The sequence below is a fragment of the Littorina saxatilis genome, linkage group LG9 (genome assembly GCF_037325665.1).
Source record: "Littorina saxatilis isolate snail1 linkage group LG9, US_GU_Lsax_2.0, whole genome shotgun sequence".
Lineage (NCBI taxonomy): Eukaryota > Metazoa > Mollusca > Gastropoda > Littorinimorpha > Littorinidae > Littorina > Littorina saxatilis.
In genome coordinates, this window is record NC_090253.1 from 57,691,030 (window position 1) to 57,706,408 (window position 15,379).

Sequence of the window (15,379 nt, forward strand, 5' to 3'; positions counted from 1 at the left end):
CCCACACATGATTTTAGTTGGACTTCTTCACAACATGTCTGTTTTTCACTCCACCAGTTTCAGTTTTAATAAAATATATGTATAGCTGTCATTTTCAGATAGCCTTATCTGCAATTCACTTAACCAGTTACACCATGAAGCCAGAAGGTATCAGAGTGAGACACTTTACAGTGAAATATGTTATGATTCCCCTAATTTCAAAATATATGCATTTTAATTGGCATACACGATTCTCGTCGAAGGGGAAGCAACCGTTAGCATTTTTGCCGTGAGAATTGACATGTTTAAACATAAATCATGGACAAAAAACTCATTCTGCAAAAAGTGCAGGTTTTATTGGTGTAGTCAGTAAAAGCATCTTAAAATTCAAGAAATTGTGCAATTATATACGTGTATGTTTTTGAAATGGCAGAAAATCTTGAATAAAAGTGATTTTTGACTGATTGAAACCCTACCCCCACTAACAGAATGGGCCCTGAGATTAGAGGTGTTAGTTGAAGATGAATGAATATTGGCTATGCTTTTCCAACAAAGTACTCACAACCTATACATATACATAGGCAAGATGTTCTACATTAACACAATTAACTTTTTAAACATATGCATATGCTTAGAAAACGATACTTCCGGTTTTCTACCGGAGGATTTATACCTTATTTAAGAAGTTTTTTCTTCACAAAGTATATATTAAAATTCATACATAGTATTTATATATTGGAGTTAATTTATCCTTCAAAAGTCATTTGTTTCAAATGGCAGAACATGTCATTTGGAGAGTTACATGTACGTAAAGCGTTTAACTGTTGTCTGTGATTAGTGCATCGTGAACACATTGGCACCATTTGATCCTAAATGCTAAACGATGTCGTAATCATACGACAGTTTTAGGATGTTTTACATCGCATCAATGACTAAGTTCTATTTCCGGTTGTGTCAATGCCGTTCTCTTTTTATTTTTGTAATAAGGTAATCACGTATTAACCGCGTGTCACACTGCAGGATTACAATGCAAGTAAACACATGCAAAGAGATGGTAACTTTTTACATTGTTACACTCGCAGTGGTGAACGTAACGTGTGGTTTAACTAAATTAGCTAAATTAAATTAATTACACATACAATAGTGAAACAATGTTAACGTATGTCTGCGTGTCTCTGTCTGTGTGTTTGTCTCTGTCTGTCTGCCTGTCTCTCCCTCTGTCTGTCTATCAGTCTGCCTGTCTGTCTGTCTCTCCCTCTGTCTGTCTATCAGTCTGCCTGTCTGTCTGTCTCTCCCTCTGTCTGTCTATCAGTCTGCCTGTCTGTCTGTCTCTCCCTCTGTCTGTCTATCAGTCTGCCTGTCTGTCTGTCTCTCCCTCTGTCTGTCTATCAGTCTGCCTGTCTGTCTGTCTTTCTGTCTCTCTGTCTCTCTCTGCCCCCCCTCTCTCTCTCTCACCACACACACACACACACACCGGCACACACACACACACACACACACACACACACATACACACAGTGTTGGATTAGTTGAAACTGAGATGATGTGTTGTGATTTCAACCAATCGGAACCCGCGGTTTGTTTTCTCCCGTTTGGGTGGCACCCACTTTCGGTTCATGCACTTCAGTCCTGGGCATTTCTTGGGATATTTGTTTGGGTTAAATGAATCACTCTTCTTCATGGTCGGCATCCGAAATAGCGTTCATGCATTTTGTGAACCCATTGACACATTTGGTATACTTGCGGACTGTCAAAATGAAACTGGGAGGGGCCGGTTGGGGCTCTCCAGATTGATTCACAACCACAGAGACAGAATACGGATTACTTTCGGGATTCGGCGCATGCGCAACACTATAATGAGAGGTGTTTCCGGGAGCGGCCACGGTGGTGGAAGCGACGGATGTTCCTGCGGCGGCCTGGTTGTGGGGTAGAGGCTTGTTGTTGCGACCGATGAGGAAGGTAGCGATGAGGATGAGGACAGCGCCTGCGATGGCGAAGCCGAATGACCAGTGGACGGTGTAAAGGTCTATGTTGGTGTCCTTGTAGAGTTTGTGGACAGCGCTCTTGTCCCGGTTAACCCTGGAAACGTAGATGACTGCTCCAAGTACACCGGAGGTGCCTGTCATTTTAAAGAGAAAAGACACAAAATAATGCACATCATTTTTTTGAATCAACACTGAGTTTATACCCCTATCAGGCTTAGAGTGTTCAATCAATCAATCAATCAATGAGTCTTATATCGCGCATATTCCGTGGGTACAGTTCTAGGCGCTCTGCAGTGATGCCGTGTGAGATGAAATTTTATACGGCCAGTAGATTGCAGCCATTTCGGCGCATATTTACCTTTCACGGCCTATTATTCCAAGTCACACGGGTATAGGTAGACAATTATGCCCGGAAAGACCCTTTTGTCAATCGTGGGATCTTTAACGTGCACACCCAATGTAGTGTACACGGGGGGAGGTTCGGACACCGAAGAGAGTCTGCACACAAAGTTGACTCTGTGAAATAAATTTCCGCCGAACCTGGGATCGAACTCACGCTGACAGCGGCCAACTGAATACAAATCCGGCGCGCTACCAACTGAGCTATATCCCCGCCCCAGAGTGTTATCTTGAATCAAAACAACAATTAAGGTTAATTTTTGTGTGGAAGGACACCTACACCGTTCAGCATGCCATGATGTCATTGTTAGACAAGATAGTGAGCGAAAGTGACGAACTGTGTCATTTAATGCTATTAAATGCTGTTGTAAGTGTGTTCCACAAGGTTAGAACTGCTTTTTTCGTGAGAAGATTTATATCGTTCTGTAAACCATTTGAGGCACACTGGGCCTCTAAGGCAAAAAAAAAAATAGGTCTGTTTACGGTAACATAGGCCAAAAAAATAGGGTCGGTAGGTCGGGATTTTTTTTTTTTTTTTTTTTTTCCAAAAAACCATAATTTTACGTTATTTTGCCAAAAAAACAAGATTTTTTTTTTTTTTTTTTTTTTTTTTTTCCCCAAATGCCAAAAAAAAGTCTAGGGTCGCGCGAAAAAACTAGGGTCGGTCGGGTTACCGTAAACAGACCTATTTTTTTTGGTGGCCTAATCGTTGTTCTGCATGCCTTTGGCCACTTCTTCCAGCGAATTATCTCGACCCCGCTCTTTAAACCCATTACGAATCTGCGTATCGTTTGTTGTATTCTTTATTTCCTCACGTATGTAGACCAGTAGCCATACGTGATATCGACTTAGACACCGCAGAATATCTCAGACGTTTGTTGAAGAAAGTAGTCTGTCAGTAACCTCTTAAAAAGATGACCTCTAAATCCTTCAAGTTGCAATATGCCAGGGAACGCGCTAGCTTTTTAAAAAACGCGTAAGTCATACGCAACGAAACGAAAAAAACGCGTCACGGACCAATATTTTTGCGTACTACGAAAACACGTACAGACACAAACAAAACACGCACGAAAGACTTAAAGACACTCCTTACCTAAATACGGCGAGCTTTCCTGTCGAACTCTGCGCACGCCTGTCGAATAACACCCCTGCTGTCTCCAACCTTCGGGCCTTGCGAGTTTGTTTCCCGCTCTAATACGACTAGACACACTTTCCGCCTTTTGGAAGCGCGAGATGGGAGAGCAGCTAATGTCTGTTTCATTATCCGACAAGACATTATCTGGTAATACCCTCGTTACGTTCGTTTGCGATACTTCGATGCAAAAAGAAACGGACTTTAGTTTTGACGCGCAGATTTCATGTGTGTCGTCACTTCTCGAGCCCTATAGTCAGTTTCAGGATCGGGTGATTATTAAGTCAGAGCAAAAGCGCTGCGTGAAGACAAGAAAAAGTTTCAATATTTTTGCGTATGGCTTACGCGGCGCGGCGAAAAAAACGCGTCAGCGACTTTTAAAATGCGTCAAATACGCAAAAATCGTGCGTAAACGCGATCCCTGAATATGCGAACAAGCAAAAAACCCAGGTAATATCGAGACTCGTTTACCATAGAAAATGCAGCGTATACACCTATACCGAAATTGCCTGAGGCCCGGTAATACCTGAAAATCGACCCCTGGGAAAATATGCCAGCTATCCTAGCCCGAGGTACACGAAAACATTACCACCCAAACGGGAGCCACCCGCAGTGTTGGATTGGTTGAAACTGAGATGTGTTGTGATTTCCACGAATCAGAACCCGCGGTTAAGTTGTTCTCTCCCGTTTAGGTGGTACCCACTTTCGGTTCGTGCACCTCAGGCGAGGATTCGAAGGTGTGTAACCTTCATGTATTATATAGCCTATATTTTAGAGACTGTTACCTGCGCATGCGGTGCATAGTTCCAGGAACCGACTGAAGCGAGGCTGGGCCACCAGGAAGTTGACACCAACGGCGTAGCAGGCAGCCAGGACCAGTCCCACCATTGCAATACATTCCAACGCCTTTGTTGCCATCAACCATACTGAAAAGAAAAACAAGTCGCGTTAATTAAAGCCATATGTACTCGATGACTATACACGCTAATTGCTTTACCAACAGCTGGAGACATGCTAAATTAAGTTCCCTGCAAAATATTGTGGTCTAGGACCCCTTCAATGTTGAGATATGTTAATTTTCATTTTGATCTGGATCGTCCTATTTATAGATTTGCCAACAGAGGTAGCGTTGACGCAAGGGAAATAACTCCGCGTCTTTGTTTACATCCAAAGTTTTTGAGACTCTATAAAACAAGCTGTAATGCATGTATATGGTCCGCGCATGGCGACATATCGTCATTACATGGTCTTATGGTGCGTTTGACATCGATTATGGGCAAACTACACTTTGTAAACACGGGAGCGCGTACATATGCCTTTAAGCAAAAATACTTGTAGTCAATCTGTCTATACATGTATTATGAAACAGAACGCACTGCATGTTTTTCACCAAAACAGTCTTTCTGATATGGCTGGAAACAGAGTAATTATACATGATATGACGGTTTAGTAGGCTAAAATTAGATCAGTTTCTCAATTTGCATGAACATATTTTCTGGAGCATCCGATCGATTTGAACCAAAAACTGACACAATGCAGACCAGAGTATATTTCAGACAGTGACAAAAGGTCAGGTGTCATGTCTTCTGTCCTGAATGACACACGATAGCTGACATTTCACCATTGCCAAAAGAATAAACACATACGAAATAGGTAGAAAATGAATGTGAAAACTGACTTTAATTGTTGATCAGTATTTTCTATACCACTTACAAATAATCTACTTACACATAGCTGTTTGGCAAATGTATGTTGCATTGGACACACGGACATGAAAGTGGAAGATGTTTTTCGCTCTAGAGAAACTACATATCAAGTTACACTTTTTGTGCTCTTCCATTCCAGTTGACAATCAATTGTTAACGCATGTTATTAGAAAAAATAGAACGAAAGCAAATCAGATAGAATGAAAAATGTACTGGTGATGTCATTTGGGACATTCTGACATGAAAACGTCACCTTTTGTCATTGTCTCATATACAATTAATCACATATAAAAACAAAAAAACAATTGACCAATATATTTTTGCACCGACTTACCAAACGTACCATTACAACAAGTTGAAAACTGGCACCAGAAGTAAAAGTGATCGTACACTGAAAATGATGCATATTGAGTGACATGCAAGCGCTGTTTAAAAGGATAAGGATATAAGGATAAGGCAAACAAAAAATAGGTCTGTTTACGGTAACCCGACCGACCCTTGTTTTTTCGCGCGACCCTAGACTTTTTTTGGCATTTGGGGAAAAAAAAAAGAAAAAAAAAAAAATCTTGTTTTTTTGGCAAAATAACGTAAAAATAAGGTTTTTTGGAAAAAAAAATAAAAAAAAAATAATCCCGACCTACCGACCCTATTTTTTGGGCCTATGTTACCGTAAACAGACCTATTTTTTTTTGGCCTAAAGATCCGTATTCTTATCCTTATCCTTTAAAACAGCGCGTGCATGTCAATCAACATGCATAATTTAAAATGTTCACAATCTTCCATGTCCACAAAATATATAAGTACACATTCAGAAAGTTCAATAGTATGAGTCTAGTGAAATTATTTGACCTGATGAAATGTCTCGCAGTCGCTTTCAGATTGGATATTAAGCCTCCAGTGTATCGTTAGTACTTGCAAGGAACATTGTGGAAATTAAGCAAACAAACGCTTAAAAGTGTCAACAGTGCTTGAACTAACGAGATCGTCTTTGATTAACTCGAAATGAGCTGATCGCGTGTCTGTACACTGACGACATTGACGGGTTCTCCCACTTGAATGTTGGTTTTGAAATTTTTTCAACGATATGCTGTTTTTGAGTTTTGTTTTGTGAATTCTTTATAACAGATCAATTGAAATTGTTCTCACTATATCAACACTTTACGAGACGGGCGCAGTCGCCTGGTGGATAAGACATCGGGCTCCTAATCGGAAGGTCGGGAGTTCAAATCCCGGCCGGAGTTTTTCGATCTCCCAGGTCAACTTATGTGCAGACCTCCTAGTGCCTTATCCCCCCCGCCCCCTTTTCGTTTGTACACGAGAGCACACGCCCAAGTGCGCACTAAACATATACTGTAATCAATGTCAGAGTTCGATGGGTTATAGAAACACAAAAATACCTAGCATGCTTCCCCCGAAAGCGGCGTATGCCTGCCTGAATGGCGGGGTAAAAACGGTCATACACGTAAAACTCACTCGTGCTAAAAGCATGAGTAACCCTGGGAGTTTCAGCCCATAAACGCAGAAGAACAAGAAGAAAACCTTACCATCAGTGACAAAGCTATAAGGCGTACAAGTGTTGTCGCCAAGGAGAACGCCACAGTACTTCCAGAGTCCAGAGTTGCCCTCGATGGTAGTATTCCCTACCAGGGTGAGCTTGTAGTGGGCCCAGTGGGGGGTGGCGAACCCCACGATGAAAACCACGCTACCCAGAACCAGGACCCCCAAGCCTGCTTTATAGCCTGTGTGCCTTTGAGATAGTACTCCCATAGTGGCGGTGTTGGTCTTAATGTGGCGATTGTGGAACAGTGGAACAAAATCAGGTCTTAAAAAGGAGGGTGGTAAATTTACAGAGGTTATGGTTGGAAAGTCTAAGAAAACAAGGTCTTAAAACGGAGGACGTCTTAAATTCTAGGGTCTTAACACAGGGGTTCCTATGTAGCGTTGGTGTTGGTAGTGATACAGGTATTGTTGTTTTGGCACACGTCGCTGGTTAGTTGTTGCTATTGCTGCTGCTGTTGTTGTTGTTGTTGTTGTTGTTGTTGTTGTTGTTGTTGTTGTTGTTGTTGTTGTTGTTGTTGTTGTAGGTCGTGTTCTTGTTGTTTTGGCCCGCAGATGGTAATTATATTAGCCTAATATTTGACATGTGTGATGGCATCGGCTTCTCTTTTTAATGCAGCCACTCTTAGCCGAGGTGACGTCGTATATCTGTAAAAGAAAGTTAAACAAATTAACAGGAATATTCCATTAGATTACTACAATGAACAAATGAGCTACAGGCGATTTTTAAGGGCAGCTGTCGGGTTGCCTGGCCACAAAAATGCTCAGAGTCGCGTGCAAAAACGAGTTTTCCGAGTTGATTCAACAAAAAACTGTTGATTTGGTCCACAGGAACACACTTTTATCGACAGTTTGAACCCATTAAAATGCGTGAAACTTTCTGCTGGTATTCACAATCTGCAAGAAAACGAAGCAGTTGGCAGGCCGAAACGACGCGAAATCCGCGACCGACAACTCTGGTCAGCACAAGAAGAGCCGACGCAGCGTCAGCCTCCGGCCTGCTTGCTGTGACGTCACTGGCAGAAACCGATAAGGCCGCTGCGAAAACTACAGTATAATGTAGACCACAACTGGACAGCTGTACTGCTGTACGCGTGATTAATTCTTGCACAAAGTAAAGTACAGGATGACCCAAAATGAGTGCAACCCATAAAAGTACTCACAACTGCTACAAATGTGAATGGATTGAGTTTAGTTTTAACACACATCAACGTAAGATGCATAACAATTAAGTTCTGAAAGTTGGAGTCATTTCGGTTGGGTGGTCCACATGTTAGCGACGTTGAAGGATATGCTCCAAATGTCCACCGCGTTGAAGGAGACACTCCTGAATGCGCCGTACAAAATTGTCCCCCGATTTCTATTTGTGGGGTTATTTGAAAGACCACGTCTATGAGAACAACCCCCAGACAATCATGGACTTGAAAGCTGCAATAACAACACAGATCAGGAGGATTCCAGGGGCAGAGTGTGTCCGCGTGGTGGACAATTTTGCACGGCGCATTCAACGCGGTGGACATTTGGAGCATATCCTTCAACGTCGCTAACATGTGGACCACCCAACCGAAATGACCAAGGTGCCACACTGCAGGAGCAACTCTGGGGCACCAAAGACTCCCTGATCCTGACCACCAGCTTTATTCAAGCTACAACACATGAAGTCTGACCTGAGGCCAAAAATCCTGGAACGCCGAAGAAGAAGAAGAAGAAGGTATACTAAACAGGGGCGGATCACTTTACTTTTAGGGGGGGGGGGGGGGGGTCCAAATTTCTTTTTGGGTGACAATTCGACGACGCGAAGCGTTTAGTTGAGGCGCGAGAAAAATGTCCAAAATGTTGATAAATCAATCAATCAATCAATCAATCAATCAATCAATAGGAGGCTTATATCGCGCATATTCCGTGGGTACAGTTCTAGGCGCTCTGCAATGATGCCGTGTGAGATGAAATTTTATACGGCCAGTAGATTGCAGCCATTTCGGCGCATATTTACCTTTCACGGCCTATTATTCCCAGTCACACGGGTATAGGTAGACAATTATTAACTGTGCCTAAGCAATTTTGCCAGGAAAGACCCTTTTGTCAATCGTGGGATCTTTAACGTGCACACCCCAATGTAGTGTACACGGGGGGTGTTCGGACACCGAAGAGAGTCTGCGCACACAAAGTTGACTCTGAGAAATAAATTTCCGCCGAACGTGGGTTTGAACTCACGCTGACAGCGGCCAACTGAATACAAATCCAGCGCACTACCAACTGAGCTATATCCCCGCATGGAAAATGGAGCAATCTGATGCACTCTGAGCCAACACACTTCCCTTAATACACCTTCTAAAAAGTAAATTTACTGGACAAAATTGGATCAAAACAAGGACAATTGATCGATCTGGTTCAACCTGAGCCCACAAATTACCCAATTACTTTCCAAAACCGTCACTTAGAAGACAAAGGCCGGCTCCTAGAGAGGTCCGGGGGCAGCCCAGACCCCCCCCCCCCCCCCCTGGATCCGCCCCTGCTATATGTCAAGTCTTTCTTTCTTTCTTTATTTGGTGTTTAACGTCGTTTTCAACCATTCAAGGTTATATCGCGACGGGGAAAGGGGGGAGATGGGATAGGGGAAAGGGGGAAGATGGGATAGAGCCACTTGTTAATTGTTTCTTGTTCACAAAAGCACTAATAAAAAAATTGCTCCAGGGGCTTGCAACGTAGTACAATATATGACCTTACTGGGAGAATGCAAGTTTCCAGTACAAAGGACATTTCTTACATACTGCTTGACTAAAATCTTTACAAACATTGACTATATTCTATACAAGAAACACTTAACAAGGGTAAAAGGAGAAACAGAACCGTTAGTCGCCTCTTACGACATGCTGGGTAGCATCGGGTAAATTCTTTCTCGTCCCAACCAATATGGGACTCCCCCTAACCCGCGGGGGGTTATATGTCAAGTGCTAGACGCTTAACTCAAATATGATGATATAGCATGATACCATTTATGTCGAGTGCCAAACACTACCGTCTAGCAACCAAACCCTCGTTTCTATGGTTTTAGAACAGGAAGTAGGATGACACTTTGTTTGTTTGTTTGTTTGTTTGTTTGTTTGCTCGAGTGTATGTTTGAGTGGTTTTTTTTGTGGTAGAATAAACCTCGCTTGGGAGAACCCGCGATTAGGAAAATAATTTTTTTACCATCGTTTTTTACCATGGGACTGGGTGGCCGAGTGGTAACGCACTTGCGCTCGGAATCGAGAGGTTGCGTGTTCGACCCTGGGTCAGGCCGCTATTTTCTCCCCCCTTTCCTAACCTAGGTGGTGGGTTCAAGTGCTAGTCTTTCGGATGAGACGAAAAACCGAGGTCCCTTCGTGTACACTATATTGGGGTGTGCACGTTAAAGATCCCACGATTGACAAAAGGGTCTTTCCTGGCAAAATTGTATAGGCATAGATAAAAATGTCCATCAAATACCCGTGTGACTTGGAATAAAGGCCGCGAAAGGTGAATGCTCGCCTAACAGGCTTGAGGTTTGCTGGTCGATGTGAATGCGTTATATATTGTGTGTAAAAAATGTTTGTTTGTCTGTCTGTCTGTAAAAAAATTCCATTTCACACGGCAGAAATTAATATGTAAAGCGCGGAGAGCACAGTTAATTGTGGTTCGCGCTATATAAGCTCACCATAATAATAATAATTAAGAGAAAAATTTGCATTTCAACAGCAAAAACTGCAAAATAATGCTGCGCAGAAACAACAATGACCGAAACAGCAAAACGGAGAAAAAAAAACGCCAAATTCTGCCAAATTTGAACGTCACAATCTTTGAAACGTGCATCCTCCCTACACGCAAAGGTCACGCTGGAAAAAATACATTCTTGAAGTAATTTCGCAAAAACAAATAGTGGACCTACCTCAGTCGGCCTCTCTGCTCGCTGGGGACAATGGGGGCCTTTCTGAGTGATTATCATGGAGATCCTTCCACGTTTGGCGCATGATTGGCCATGTTCCTCTTCATATATGCTAAAGACATCCGGGTTACCATGCTGGCAGTGAAGACGCCGACAGTCGCCCCGCCTCCATTTGGGTCATGTGACCTCCTTCTCTATCCCATTCCCACCCCAGCGTAACTTGAGGTCAAATTAGCCAACTTTTGCGTCAGACATTACCTGTCTATTACCCCGTTGACTACGAGGAAAAAGTGGCCGAGAGCGAGACAAATCGTGGAGGATCTCCATGAGCGTGGTTTGGTCGGGGCCGTGGGATCTGCTAGGTCGGGAAGCTGCACCCTGAACATTTGAAATGTCTTTCTTTAGAATACGTGACGCTGATATTGTTCATTTAATGTTTGCTTTACTTTGTCTTGGTAACGTTCAACGTGCTGAAGAAAAACGGTCCCGGCCTCAATGCAATAACATTTGTGACCAGGCACCACAAAACCAGGGATAAGTGCTATTTTTTTTTGCAAATTGAGCTATTAGCATATTCATATTCTTCACATCATTCCTTTTAAATTGATATAAGTTTTATGCCTGTAGCTTCAAAACTCACTGAGATATTGGTTTCATGAAACTGGGTCACATTTAGCGGTCACCTAGAAACACTCCTGATTCGTCAAATAGCAACATGTTTCGGTAATGCAAGCGTATCGTTTAACATACAAAGACAAACCCATGACGGAGGACGGTATCCAGGAAGTAGCCTACGTAACGGGTTTTCGTAACAAACCCGGGCACACCTTACACTACATATCATTAGCCATACGTTAAATATTTTTGGGGAAAAAACCGGGTGTACCTTTCACTGCAGAAGAGGCGTTCGAGAACATTAGGTTGACACCCGATCCTGATCCTAGCTTGACAGATTGATGATAGCTACGTGGAACTTTCATTGTCACAATGAACAAAACGAACAATAACTTTAAAAGTTGGAAGAGCTTTTTCCCCTTCTCTTTTGTGTGACTGGGATCCTCTTTCCTTGTGCGCTGTTCTCTTTTCCAAATGTATTTAATTCTTTTCCCCCTGCTGAATTACATCGTTAAATGGCAAACACAGAGCTTTCTAAATTTACACTGGGAAGTTCCTGGTTCCCCTTTTCCTCTGTCATGTCCTCCTTTCTTCTTCTTCTACTTTTCCCGGTTTTAAAAAAAAATTATTTTTTTATTTTTATTTCATATAATCACTGTTCCAACAAATATTGTGCAAATGTGTTTGACCTAGCTTGGATATTGACATTTTGATGTACAAAACCTCTGGCTTTTATTCGTTTATTTTCTTCTTTGATAATGTATGCGCTGTTGAAATATGTGTCTGTGAAATACACTGGCATGACATTATAAAATCAACTATTTATGATTTTACATCAAATATGCTTATGTGCCAAATTTTAAACGGGCGCAGTGGCGGGGTGGTAAGACGTCGGCCTCTTAATCGGAAGGTCGATGGTTCGAATCCCGGCCGCGGCCGCCTGGTGGGTTAAGTGTGGAGATTTTTCCGATCTCCCAGGTCAACTTATGTGCAGACCTGCTAGTGGCTTATCCCCCTTCGTGTGTACACACAAGCACAAGACCAAGTGCGCACGGAAAAGATCCTGTAATCCATGTCAGAGTTCGGTGGGTTATAGAAACACGAAAATACCCAGCATGCTTCCTCCGAAAGCGGCGTATGGCTGCCTAAATGGTCATACACGTAACATTCCACTCGTGCAAAACACGAATGTACGTGGGAGTTTCAGCCCACGAACGCAGAAGAAGAACATACAGCAATACATGTCAATAAACTAAACCATTTAGTTGTTTTATTACATCATGATCAACTTTTGAGATTTCAACATTTCTTTACATGGGTAGATCACAATCACAACCTAATGTCGGCCTGACATACTCGCATACCTGCAGTCCTAGACACATATATACCCAGACTAAATAGCGTTGATGGTTTAAATAAGTTTTAGGATTATTAAGACAAATGTAGTGAAAGATAGAAGAAAATATACGTTGTATTTTAGGGAGCATGGGATAGGCACAGCGTGCTGTACTATATTACATTGTATTGTATTGTATGGGGAGATTTATATAGCGCTTGACGTTCTCTAAGCGCTTTACATATTAATTTCTGCCGTGTGAGATGGAATTTTTTACACAATATATCACGCATTCACATCGGCCAGCAAACCTCAAGCCTATTAGGGCGAGCATTCACCTTTCACGGCCTTTATTCTAAGTCACACGGGTATTTGGTGGACATTTTTATCTATGCCTATACAATTTTGCCAGGAAAGACCCCATTGTGACAATGGCTGGGTTTTCACGCAAGATTTGGAAAAATATGCATTTCGAAGAGGCAGTCTTTTCTCCTTAATTAATTCATGGGCTGAAACTCCCACGTTCATTCATGATTTTGCACGAGTGGGTTTTTACGTGTATGACCGTGTATACCTAGCCATTCAAGGAGCCAAACACCGCTTTTGGGGAAAGCATGCTTTGTATTATCGTGTTTCTCTAACCCACCGAAATATTAAATGGAGTACAGGATCTTTTCCGTGAGCACTTCCGTGTACACACGAAGGCACTAGCAGGTCTGCACATAAGTAACTGTTGAACTGGGAGATCGGAAAAATCTCTATCCTTAACCCACCAGGCGGCAGCGGCCGGGATTTGAACTCACGACCGTCCGATTAGGAGGCCGACGTCTTGTCCACTGGGCCACTGCGTCCGTCTTAAAGGAAAAGTCCAAGGTTTTCAAGTATCTCCAAAAACTTGAAAATCGAATGCCAAATGTTACAAACATTTCTGGAAAAATATTCTAAAAATTGAAAAAAATTTGTTGTTGTTGTAGTTGAAGATTTAGTGTTACTGGGCTAACCAAGACAAGTCGCCTGGGGTCAAGTAGTGGTCACGTGGTTTTCGGTGCACTGTGACGTCGGTGCAGTGTGACGTCACAAGTTTTTGTGTTGATTCTACCACTAGTACCAGCTTGATTTTCACACAGAAAAGTCACCACTGTATGCCCGAAAAGAATGCCTCGGTGGAGAGCAGCCGCAAACTGCAACAACTCGTCAATGTCCCCAGGCATTTCATAGCACACTTTCCCTAATAAAACTCATGAGTCTCTTGTGGAAATGGAAGAGGTGTGTGCAGCACAAGCATGCAGATTTCAAAGTGTCGGGCACTTTCTGGACACAAATTTCGCCATTTTTCTGCAGCACAAAAGTTGGCGTTTCATCCCTGAAACAAATGTTTTGACCACTGGGACGCGATAGTTTATCAGTCAGTCAGTGCTTTCGATTTGGATTTGAACATCATGTCGCAATCAAAAAAGAAAAAAACTAAATTGGCTAAGGTTTGCTACCATTCGCCAAGGTAAGTGATTCCTGACAAAATGACAGGAACACCGCGAATGTGGACAGTGTCAGTGTGAGTGGTAGTAGTGTTGTCGAGTCGATCGAATACGTAGAATAAAGGAAGAAGAAACAGCTTGACTGGAAAGTACAGGAATGGTCTCGAAGCCAAGGGAGGCAACTCTGGCTTTTCTAGCCATGAAAGGGAGGTAACTCTTACCATGCAAGCATACTTTATCATTCTCAAACGTAAAACCCGAGCGAAGCCGGGCCCTGGAATACTAGTACACTTTAAAAACCTACAAGCACAACGTGAATAAAGCTTCAACGCAAAACATCAGCCAGCTAGTTCCGTTAATGCACTATAAAGTGTGTAAACCTGTGTACAAGGAACAGTTGTCCGCTGGGAAAAAGAGTCCCACACGTCATTTTCCTAGACTTTCAGCGGACACATTTTTCTAGGACAGAAAGTCCTAGCCTATACTTTGGGGTCGGACTTTGGGTTCTGGGGGACATCTTTCCTTTCACATTTTCCTAGGATAACGAGTCCGCCGGACTTTGAAACAGACAGACACTTCATCCTTTTACACCGGTATAAATTCAAAAGCAGGGAGAACATATCAATATCATTTCCTTCAGCTGACAGCTTTGGAAAAAAACAATGTGTTACAAGCAAAAAGAAAGAAAGCACACAAATATCTTTGACGCGCGTAAGGCCTAGAGACCTGTTAAAACAAACACTAACATTGAATGCAGCCAAGGTACACACAAACTCACTCTCCCTCTTTTCTCCCTGTCTCTGTCTCTCTCTGTCTGTGTCTGTCTGTCTGTCTGTCTGTCTGTCTGTCTGTCTGTCTCTCTCTCTCTGTCTCTCTCTCTCACACACACACACACACACACACACACACACACACACACACACACACACATTGGGGAATTGTCGCCTATTTGTAGACATTGTGTATTATTTTTGTACTTCCGTCAAAATGCGGTTATATGAGGACCTGTTTTGACTTTTATGTTTGAAGAGATAGAAAGTTGAAAATAAATTGAATGTTTAGGGAATTCGATACAAATGCAGCGGATAGATCTAACAGAAGAAGAGCGGAGACTTTGTTGTGATCAAGAGCAGTGATCATGAGTAGGTCATTTACAATGCGCAACAAAGCAGTTTCAGTTGAGTGGTTCGCACGATAGGCGGACAGGTGTACGTTCAAAAGGCTGTTTGCTTCAAGGCGTGCATTGAGCTGATTTAGGACAACCTTTTTCCATGATTTTGGACCAGAATGG

At 42.6% G+C, this 15,379-nt stretch overlaps 1 protein-coding gene across 1 annotated transcript in view; it reads right to left on the reverse strand.

Moving 5' to 3' along the window:
• Positions 1-10,755, reverse strand: part of LOC138976582 (uncharacterized) — an 11,653-nt gene extending 898 nt beyond the window's left edge. The window contains exons 1-4 of the mRNA XM_070349428.1: positions 10,666-10,755; positions 6,746-7,406; positions 4,281-4,421; positions 1-2,098 (exon numbers count right to left, since the gene is read on the reverse strand). The exon at positions 1-2,098 is cut by the window's left edge and continues 898 nt beyond it. Coding sequence (XP_070205529.1) covers positions 1,647-2,098; positions 4,281-4,421; positions 6,746-6,968 — 816 coding nt within the window. The 5' untranslated portion in view covers positions 6,969-7,406; positions 10,666-10,755 and the 3' untranslated portion in view covers positions 1-1,646. The remainder of the gene's footprint in view (positions 2,099-4,280; positions 4,422-6,745; positions 7,407-10,665) is intronic.
• Positions 10,756-15,379: the final 4,624 nt, after the last annotated feature.